Source organism: Opisthorchis viverrini (assembly GCF_000715545.1).
Source record: "Opisthorchis viverrini unplaced genomic scaffold opera_v5_14, whole genome shotgun sequence".
NCBI classification, from domain to species: Eukaryota; Metazoa; Platyhelminthes; class Trematoda; order Opisthorchiida; family Opisthorchiidae; genus Opisthorchis; species Opisthorchis viverrini.
The window spans coordinates 1,691,821-1,703,254 of record NW_008751670.1 but is presented as its reverse complement, the minus strand read 5'-3'; the positions used below and the strand labels follow the sequence as shown (position 1 = coordinate 1,703,254).

The 11,434-nt window shown below is 44.8% G+C and overlaps 1 protein-coding gene across 1 annotated transcript in view; it reads left to right on the top strand.

The window, feature by feature from the left end:
- T265_01323 (hypothetical protein) overlaps positions 1-11,434 on the top strand; it is a gene marked incomplete at both ends in the record, with an annotated part of 56,957 nt that overhangs the window by 21,743 nt on the left and 23,780 nt on the right. The window contains 3 exons of the mRNA XM_009165329.1: positions 2,385-2,652; positions 4,782-4,858; positions 10,473-10,759. Of these exons, the coding sequence (XP_009163593.1) occupies positions 2,385-2,652; positions 4,782-4,858; positions 10,473-10,759 (632 nt within the window). The remainder of the gene's footprint in view (positions 1-2,384; positions 2,653-4,781; positions 4,859-10,472; positions 10,760-11,434) is intronic.

The window sequence follows — 11,434 nt, the reverse complement described above, 5'->3', positions numbered from 1 at the left end:
ACCTTCAACGCCATGTGCCACGCATAAAAGTGTCATAAGTACGCAGGGAGCCCACAATGGCAAGCAAACACAAGCCACTGATTGCGACCTTAGGAAGTCCCAGTCCAATAACAGCCTTAGCGGATTGAGCTGAAGTAGTTCCCTCGAATCTTTGACACTATTTAGTGGATTCTTGTCATGGTTGATTTCAATTACAAACCCTCCGGCAGGACTCATCATCCTGAGTTGAGGAGCAAGCCAATCTAGTTTTGGCTCTCACCTTTCGAACTCTGTAGCATCCACATTAGGTTAGAGATCGTGTGTCCACAAGATGAACCCTAACTAAATATACTCATTTGCAAACAAATTTGATTTTGCGATAGACTCACCTGGAACCCAGCGGAACCTCTTGTTTGCGATGTTTCCAGGCAACTGAATGTGCTGCACCAGGCCGCCTCATGTTTCAGCCACTACTATATTCGAGATATCGCGATACATGTATATTCGTAATGCACTATTCATAACCCCAACTAGTTTTAAGCTCGTTCCCCACCCCCACTCCCAAAGCGTACGCAAATATCGGTTTGTGAAACCTAACTGGTGACTATCTCTCCCTTAATGAAATTGCTTTACTGTCACCTACCAACTGACTGCCACAACCCGTTTTCCGATACCATTTTGTTTCTTTGCTCAACTTTGTTAAAGTTAAACCAATATTTCCAATTTTGGAAAGATGTACAGTATCGTAACAACATTCCATGACACCGTCATTAAGTGCCCCGTTGCTCCAGTCTACTTCTATTCTTCACCAGTGGTCAAATGTCTTAAGTCCGTAAAGCTGGTCAGTTGGGAGTGTCTCACAGACTGACGTTAATACGGGTCTGACTGTCTCTGTGTGCACACGGGGCCTAATTCCTGAGCGTATCCGCAGGATAGTGTGGAAGGCCTTTCTTGTATTGTTGATGTAAGCACTCATTTCTTTGCATGGTAAGTTGGAACGATGGTGAGGCCTGGGCACTTGAAGCAGTTGAGTTGGTTTACAGGATCTCTGTTGACGCCGAACGGGCTGGATTGAATGTCAATGCTTACGGAGAAAAGATGTCTTTTTGGTGCTTATTTACAAGCCGGTCTTTGGAGCGTGCTGGTCAATGAGATCAAAAACAGGTTGCATCTCGGTGAGTGGTTACTCAAAATGACGGTATCATGAGCGCAGTCCAGGTCCCGTAACAAGGCCTCGTGCTAGAAGCCTAGTTACGCCCTCTAAAATCGTTGAAGGCAGAAATCATTGTCCAGTTGATTGGGAAATTGAAAAGCGGCGACAAAAGTGGATAGCACTCTCTAGACAACGCGTCCTCTCCATAGATTCATTGCATAGTAGGATCTGATGAAAAAAATTAAAAAGATGTTCAGCTGTAACATCCTTTCGGTGCCTAGCTGCCATGCCACCCGAAGTAAGCACAAGGGCTGGGATACTGCCAGGTTGCCCAAGCCCAGACAGGGAAGTCGAGAGGCAGAGGTCGGGTTCGAACCACGAACCTTCCTGTCAGTAAATTCGCACTCTAACCACTTGAGATTTAGTAGTTCATCTGCTACGTTATCAGTCTTCAAGATGGGACAGAGGTATTCTCTGTTGGCTGAACTGAATGTCAGACGAACATCAATAATTCAAGAGGTAGTTGGTTGTTGGAAGTTGTAGTGATGTACCAAACACAATGTAACGTCAATAGTTTGTCAACGCAACCAAATATAGATCCATGTTTTCCATGTGCTCACTTCATACAGCACATGATACAGAAAATACTCTTTCCGCCTCACCGAATTCAGCCTGGAGCTAAATCACGTGCTTTCATCCTTCTACATACAAACTGGCGATTGTACGGTCCTGATAAATTGTTCGAAAATCAATTTTTTGTTGAACACATAAACCCATGACACATGCATTCATGAACAAACCTGTGAGAATTGTGACTGTCAATTTTAACTCAATCAATTGCATCGTTCCAACATACTCTGATATAGCGTACTCGAACAGTGTGACCAACCACGTCTCCCAATGACTTGTCCTCTCTCAGTCGATGTGATGTGTGGCCACTGCTATGAAAGCTGGCCGGTTTGACGGGCGATATTCTAGATATCTACGCTCTCACATCGAGGTACCCCATTACTAGGGTAAACTTTAACGCGCTGATAAAGAATAATCTAGTAGGGAATCGTATTCAAGCCCAGTGGTCCTCCATCGCTCGATCACAAGCGCGGATGTTCTAGTTCACTGAACTACTGTTGATTGCTAGTTCTGCCTATGATTCCGGAGTGCAGCTGATCTCTTTGAACTTTTTATTCCAATCCTTTTGGAAAGACTGTATTTCACGCCATTTCCCTTTAATCCTTTCACCCCAAATTTGCAGATGACTGTCTTCAAGTATATTGAAGACAAAGATGTTTTTCAAAAGTTTTACAGTAAGACGCTGGCGCGTCGTTTGGTGTACAACCAGTCAATCTCTGAGGATGCTGAGGCGTCGATGATCTCGAAGCTAAAAGAAGCGTGTGGCTTTGAGTACACAGCAAAACTTCAACGGATGTTCCAGGATGTCAATGCTACTCGTGAACTGAATGCTAAATTTGCCAACTTTGTACAAACTCGCGAAACTTCCCCCGGTGGGCTCCTGAAAGGAGGTTGGTTGATTTTGCATGGTTGTTTTTTACTCCATGTTGATTTGAAAATCCAGCCTGACCTACCACAATTTGGGCCGTCACTTGCCATCACCCTGATGCAGTTAGCCATTTTTGACACTTTACACCTCTTTTTGCAAAGTTATGTTGACCTTTGTTGAAAAATTTGGTTGTATTCTGAGATCGTTTTCCAGTTGTTGACTATTTTTAGCGCTGTGAATTTCTCGAGCTCTAAGTTGAAGCATTACCAGCTTCCTGAAATCTGGAAAAGTGGTGCAGGTGAAGTGTTTGTTGCCGTCGATGCATGAATGTTTCCGTTTCCGGAATATGCTTTGACACCATTAGAAATTTAAAGGAGACCGAAACCCTAGTTGAACGATCACAAACGTTTTCCTGCCTTACGTGACTCATGAGTTCCACAACATCCTGGTCATTTTTTACGCATTAACGCCCACCGATGGGACAAGCCAAGCTTGGCGAAAAGTAGTAATTTGCAGGACACAAATTTTCCCTCCCATCCCCTACCTCCAAGTAACTGTTACCCATTTAACGGCTGGTTTACAGTCTTGTCGGAATCTTCGGGCGGTGATACGAGTGCGGTCTGGGTAACTGTGTACCATTCAAAAAGGATATCACCAAATCAGTGCGTGACTGAGAAGGCTTCCGATTCAAATGCGAGTGTGTCGAATGTAAATTAGGGGTGTTCACTATCACAGCGAGCACGAAGACTTTCAGAAAGTGCACAACCCGATCATTGTTCTGAACCTCGATAAAATGGAAACAAACTCAAGGCGTTCAAACGGCCTTTTATCTTTAATTGAGTCTCCTGCCACCTAGCTATATCTTCATTAGTGTTACAGCTATAACACCCGCACGGAATATTAGCCGGGAATGAGCGTTTCATGTGTCATCTTAGGCTGCGAACTAAAAAGGCTAGGGATGTAAAAGAGACCCGTGCGTATATGCCACCACCAGAGTGCCTTACATTGTTAATTGCCGCGAGGACTAGATGAGAGGGTAGAATATTTGAATAAAACAAACGCCTTGCACGTCATTCAGAGCTGGCTTCTGTTCCGTTCCCGGTCAACCTGGAGCTGGAGATTCTCTGGAGTATAGTAACACATCGAGTGCACAAACATCTATGACCCTAAAGTGGGAACAAGAAATTTGGATGGTCAGTCATATATTGACCAGAGATGTAACAAAGTGATTCACAAAAGCTTCGGGCCGAAAAAAAGGCCAGAAAATATCATCGGCTATCTTATAAGCTTCGGGCCGAAAAAAAGGCCAGAAAATATCATCGGGCTATCTTATTCTCTATCGATGACACCACAGGGCAGTCTTATTATTTTGTTGCTCTTGTCGGTTGATGAAGGCAATATCCTTGCGTATTCTTGGTTTGCTTTCTGCTAGAGTTTGTAACCTGGTGACAAAGAATATCAATTTCCATCTTTCGAGAGTAAAGTACTGGTGAAAAACATGAGTAGTCCCACAATTTTGATTGTAAAAATCTTTGAAAAAGGTTGCCCACAGCAACCAAAACGTCGGATTGCTACCGCACTGTTTTGACTTCCACGTAATGTCCACTGATCCTTTACCAGAACCAACTGACTTTCGGTTGGTTAGAGCCACTGGCATCCAGTACTGTGATGATAGCTTCCAAGAGCATTCTGCAAGTTTCAGAGTGACTGAGTGGTGCAGTTGTTACGCATTTTGGAAAGACCCTTTTCCCGTCTGGTAGTGATGAATTTTGATCTTAGCAGGAACAAGTGTTCATTGTGTATCTCCTGCTTCTCTGGTCACAGCGCCCCTTTAAGACCTACAGTCTTCAGTTCATGGGGTCCGTCGCGTGTGCACTGAAATGTAGTGAATCTGTGCAGCTACATAGCCCTTGTTCGAGTGCCTTGGGTGGTGGATGCGTCCAATGCTGACGAGTTGCTTGATGGCCTGTTATCGGCCTCACAGTGTCAGCCCAAACCCAACGGACTAAGTACGTGGCGAGCATTGCAGTCCCTCGCCATTGTCGTTAACAATCGTTAACTTCCTTTTGATCCTTTGATGCTTCGATGGATTTTTCTGTCCGTTTCGAATCGCCCCTGATGCTCATGTTCATTTCTTCTGCCTCGTTTTAGTCGATTTCAACATAATGATCCTCAGTTCCAACGCATGGCCTTACCAAGCGCAGACACCTTTTTCTATACCACCTGAGGTTAGTGGTCTCCTTTCTTTGCATTGATTATTGTTCCGAAGTTCAACTTCGACTGCCTTGGTTCCTGTCTCCGTGCCTGCCATTCCACCCCGACCTGATACTCCACTTTTCGTACTCCGATAAGATAAACAAATAGATTCACATCTTTTATTCGTGACATTATCGGTAACTGGATGTCACGTAACTCGAAGAAATTATGTGAGCTGAGATACTCAGTGCTGACAAAGCCAAAACAGCCTAAACGTTTGAGGCCAAATCCATGTTTTCTCAAAAGCTTCCACTTTGTCTTCAACTTAACTGGGTGTACGCCACCGGACAGATGCGGGTTATGGGGGCGTGTTTGTTAGCCCATCAGGGGCTCCGTACAAGTTTTGTGAAACAGACCTGGAACTAGGGAACTCCATTGCAACCCAACTTCGCCCTGTTTTCTCTGCGACCTGAAAATTTTAAGTTCATTTATTCGTCGCAGCTTTTCAGCACTTTCTGTCCGCACCGATCTTATTGATTGATGTAGTGACCCATTGGATGTCTTCTCATTCGTGGTTGTCTATTTCAACGATAATGGCTTTCAAGTTCCAACTGCCAGAAGGCAGCGGAACGCGTGCGGCTTCCAACCCCTCACATCTGCAGCCTTTGCCACTATTACAGCGGCTTGTAGCTAACCCACTTTAATGTATTTCCTTCGAGAAAACGCCTTTTTCACCCCACCCCCAAAGAGGTGAGCACCCGCAGACCTCGGCGTCTGACCTCCTCCTATCCAAGGTGTCGCTCCCCCATTTTATGCAGACGCGTGTGGATTTCTAGTGCTCGGCTAGACGCCTCGTGGAAGTTGGAAGCAAGAAAGTTTAAATTAGGCTCAGTTGCAATTGGATTAAATGCAACAGAGGCTGTTGTAACCGTTATGCTGCAGATTGGCTTTGAAAACGCATTTCATTTTACTCTTTGTACCAGTCCTTTTCCGGCTGGGAAATCGAGCAAGATGCAGCCCTACTATTTTCGGTAACCATTTTATCCAAACCTGCGACGAATGAGAAAAACTTTTCCTGAGATTTGTGTGAACCTTTCGGCTCCAGTAGATTGGTTATTTATTACTGTGTGCTCCAAGTTGATCAGCGCTTAACCTGTGGCCCATCCTCAGTTCTAACTAACGCTGCTGATGAATGGCTCTTTGGTGATACCTAAGGTAAATCACACCGGAAAGCGGCGGAAACTGAGACAGTTCTTACCAAACCCTGCAGCTCCATAGAAACGATTCGCCATCATCATCGATAGCAATATATCTGTAATAAACACGGGTGTTTAACTGCCACATACCCATGCGGAGGGCCCTAGTAAAGGGTGAAGGGTAGGAGGAAAGACAACGACTCATCACCAACAGCCCTATGTCCCTAGGAAAAACGGCCAAGAATAAGGGACCTACACCCTGGAATAGCAAGGAGATGAGCACATCTGAGCGTCATATCGTAATAAGACGTCATTTGGGTTCACCCAACGTCCTTTGCTAACCTTACTCGAAATAAGTTCACCACACAATGACAGGCAAACTTTAAGTAGACAGTCCACCACTACCGCCACAGATCGTTTACGTCACATGTCCTGTAGTGCTCACATCCATGTGTAAGGGGAAACACGTGGACCCCAACCAGAGGGGACGCGAGGATCTCACGGCACTCACTTTGAAGATAGACGCTTTCGCTTGGCGTTCCCAAATCATAGCCTATTCACTTGCGTTTTTCGCCTACAATATTTGTAATCTGGCAGCCCACGTGCATTCTGCCAAGTAGCGCAGTGTGCAGAGGTGCCCTCGAATGTGCGTGCGAGCGATTACGGGATTCTGTACCGTGGGCACTTTTATTTATAGTGTCTAAACACGGCACTGGAACTGGATGTGAGGACGTGAACAAACTTAACGAATTCACTGCGAACAATCGATATTTTTTTCAAGTTAAAAAATCTCTACCAGATTCAGCAAGTGTCCCCCAGCTTAATAATACATGGCTTAATCAACTACACTTGTATTTTGGCATTGAACAGTATATTCCGTTTTAACCCTGGGCTCAAATGCTGCAATGTCTCCGGAGGTTCAGTCAGCTGTGCCGCGAAGATGAGAGGAAGGCAATACTGTCGGGCCTCGTAAACCTAACTACCTGTATGGGTTACTCATATATAAGTATGCTTAGGCTCCACGTCACCGTCGTCCTGGTCCACAATACCCATCTATAGCCCAAAACAGCTGCTCCCACGCGACCGTTCGATGCGCTGAATCATCATTCGGATTAATCGCGTCGAGGTGACTAGAGCCAGCATACTTCAGCATATCAAATAAACGTTCATGGGTTTGGGTAGAAAGCTTGACTTCATGAGTGAGTGGCTAAATGGCAGCTCTGCACTGATATTGGACAGTTTATGGCCTCCACATCCTCTCCACCTTATAATCTGTTTTGCCTATCTACTTTGCCGAATCATCTGGAGTAAGGTAACCACTGGGATTTGTAAACAGTATTTTCCCACTTAAGCGAAGTGTTCCCTCCTATTCGGATTAAGGATATCAAGGTCGCTGAATGATGCACTTGTTGACCTATCCTTTCAGTTCGAGTCGTGATTCATAATCGAATCTGGTTGTTATCGTTTTCATGAATGAACTCATCTTGATCAGCTTACTGGTCTTTTTTACTCCAAAAATACTGCCTTGGATAATGACTTCCTTAAATATGTATTGTTTTTGTCCCATTTTTTGACAGAAGTACTATAGTTATCCGCGAAGTAGTATTCTCACCCCTCTCAGATCGCTGTGCTGTAGAACTCTACCTCTCATCTGCTCTATTTTGTTACATCCCCATTTCAGCTTGAACAATGCCACACTACCTTTCTGTCCTTCTATCAAGAACATCACACTGGTCGCAAACTTAGTTGGTGTTATCATCTATCTCGAGGCGAAGTGGTGACCAACTATACAAAAATCCGGTACACTTTCCAGGTAGGTATCGTGCAATGCATTACTGTCCCGTGGTAGTAAGTACCGTATCCATAAAGGCTGAAATTTTTCCTTCCCTCCACCACGCACACACACGGTAGCAGACCCAGTGTCGACTATCGCTACTTCACCGTCTCGCCACTCTACTATAAAATTAAAAATAAAATGTTGGAGTCATATTGATAATTGACGCAAACCTTTCATATTGCGTACATTTCCAGTACTCGGTTAGACAACCATTCACGTCAGCTTGAAACTGTACCTTGCAGTTTTTGTTAAGTGCAAGAAGGGTCACGTGGACCTCGTCCTAGAAAACAGGCTGTATATTAGCGCCTTTACAATGTTCGTAATCCACATGACCTGGTGCTGCATGAACGTGTTTCTCAAGCGAATGGACCGGTTTGGATAGTTCTGGTAGGATCATGGACCAGCACATATAAATCGATTAGTGCGATTCGTTGCGGTCGGTTGCTTGATACACAAATGAATAAAAACATTCACATCATCATTTGACGGCGTTGCTGGAAGTTTCATCTCGCGGCTTATCTATGCAAACCGCTGATGCGGACATTTGGGATCTTCATGTTGCTATGACCAGTAGTTTGATTATATTTTGATCTGTAAACAGTTTTGCTCATCGATATAGAGTGGACTGAGATGGAAAGATTATGCCTTGGGCGTGGCAACTTGAAATACTGTATTACGTTTCTGATGATGACGTTACGGCAAAGTCCGCATACAGTGCGTCATTCCCTTTGGTGACTCCTTTCGGGTTAGATGTTGAGTGATGCGATCCCAAAACGGTAAAACACTTGGAATCGTTCACTCAACGCGGTACTGTCAAATCGGACAGTTTACAAACAGATAATGATCCTCGGCTCTTCTAGAGGACTGGAGAAACCACACACCAAGTAACAAGGTTGAGAAAAAATCGCCGCTTACGGGCCGCAACATCGGACGACTAGCTTGCGGTCAGAGGTCATACTCAAAAAACGGCACGTCATCGATTGGTCATTGAGGCCCGGGTGTGCCTGAAGGGAAACAGGCCAAATGGAATAGCTGATTTGATGGAAGTACATCAGAACAGCGGGCATAGGTTCAAACAGCTGCGGGTGGACATGTCTAAACACATCAAGGATCAGCAATAACACGGGTGATCAGATTGGAGCGAGTTAGAAAGTGGAGGGCGCAGACATGAGTTATTTGAAGGTGAATTTTTAAAGGATCGGAAGAATGTCCAACCTGTTCCAGTATCGGTATATATTTTGTCGACGAACTAGAACTGGGTTACAACAGCCTAAACAGCATCCCTCCGAGAACGACTGCTTTCAACCGGTCGCTACGTTTCGGTTGGGAGGATATCTTGCAATCAGTAGTTGTGTCGTTAGTAGTGGTAGTGGTGAAAGGAAGAAGGCCTTCGCTGCGGAGTTATTTATTAGAAAATGCCAACTGACCAGTTACAGACTATTGGACAGAAAAGCAAAGCTCTCATATGCATCCTAATTACAAAAACTGAACGCCCAACTTCTCTTGAACGCGTCTTCCTGAGCTTTCCTGGATATTCATTGAGTGTTGCTCAACTCCAAGCAAATGCTACAAAGCAACTCCACAAATCCCTTTCCAAGCGAATTCACAGAAAGAAAAAATACTACTCGCATGCCTCCCCCATCAGTAGTATCACTGTTGCAGTGGTAGTAGTCAGTCATTGTGGTGTTGGTTTTCGTCCTACCCGGGGGCTATTAGATCCATGAATTCTCTCCATTACTTTGCGAATAACTAACTGATCATCCTTTAGGTTTTGAAGTGTGCAGTGAGTTCCCTCTACGACAATCGCTGGCTGGACCGGTCATTGTAGAACCTTGTGACCTGCGCTCATTTTTTTAATGTTAGAGGGGCCGTGTAGCTGATAAATGAGGGGAAATTCGTCTCGCCTAATACTGTTAGAGGTGTGTAATAGTCATCAGAAAAATCTGGTGCATCAAACTACTACAATATCGGTTTACTCACTTTAGGGAGTTTGGTTGAATTGTTCCACGCGCATCCAATGACTTGAGCTCGCTAATAAGACAGACGATTGCTGCATCTAACCTCCTCAATTTCTAGTATGCTCGTCCACATTTCTTGTTTTGGTAATGTTGGTTAAAGTTGTCCTTCCCCAGAGAGGTGCTTCAGGAGAGTCTGATCTGGAACGGGGTTAACGACCACTTTGCTTGTTTTCATTCCATATTCTGTCATGTTATGTGATTTTCCTGAATCTGTGCTTGCTCGTCCTGGCCCATCTATCACATGACTGATGTAGTCTGGCTTACTCTACGACATTCACAGTAGCCTAAAACTCCTCAAATCTTCTTCCATCCTACTTCATGTGCCACCCCTACCTGTCGCTCGTGCACTGTCTATGTGCTTGTATGCGCCAACGTCAGACTGATTGCGTCTGTCTTTTCCCCCAAAGTTGTTTTGTCTGTCTGCACAGAGCCGGTGAGGCGTAAGATTGCCATTTCTTGTCTGGCTATTAGCCAGAATAGCTTCATCCGTGTTATCGTCAACCAAACGTGTGGTTTTCTTTAGTTTGGATTTCCTACGTAACATCTGTAGACGTCATCTATTCATTTATTCTTTCGCTCGCTTATCACCGGACAGGTTTCAACTTACCAAATGTCCATACTCATGCTGTACAATTCATCCCTGGTTCATTCGGTGAATAGTCTGCAGTCACAGACTTCGATCGAACTACCCACCCTACTGCAAATTCTCCAGATACTCCTCAAGGCGAAAGTACTGCGAATTGTGAATGAGAACGAAGCAACCCGACTGTCCACACCACGGCCGGATCCCACGTCCAGCTCGACATCGGGCAACGTCGATGACACACCAGAAGTTCAGCTATCGGGTGAAACACATTTGGCACTCTACACCGACTATAAAAAGTAAGTCGTGTTCTGTTCATTGGAAAACCAGGTTTAGGTAAAAACCTACCTCCGGTGCAGAGCCATCATGCCTCCTGCAGAAAGCACAAGGTTGGGATCACAGCAACAGCACAGTCCTACAGAATTGAGTTTTTTTCTTCTCAAGCGCTTTATTCCTACTTACGCTACATAACGTCGTGAATCCACTTGCTCAGGTCCTGAAATTGGGAAGTCGAGTTTCCGGCGAATGACAAAAATGAGAAGACCAAACCCATGACGGACTGTACCTTAGACATTTTATCCATCTCTGGTTTCCAGGTCCCGTGTTCTGGACCTGGTCAGCTCTACCCGAGCTTCGGTTTGCGATGCACATATGACCACTTAGGGCTAAATGGACCTCATTGTAAAGAGAAGAATAAAGGTGGACGGGGGAGGGACTTAGTGCTAGCTTAACACAATCATTCCGAGGTGCCTATACCCCCGGACATTCACTCAGGTGATCTGGGTAGAAACTGACAACAAGAGCGGCACTGGCATCGGTTGGCAGCCATATATTGTAGTGTCTCTAACCAGGCACATTGAGGATCATCATGATCATCAAAGACAGCAACGTCAGTGTTGCCACGGATGCTTCACTGCCGTACAACCATAAAGTTCGTTTAGTTTATATATATATATATATATATATATATATAT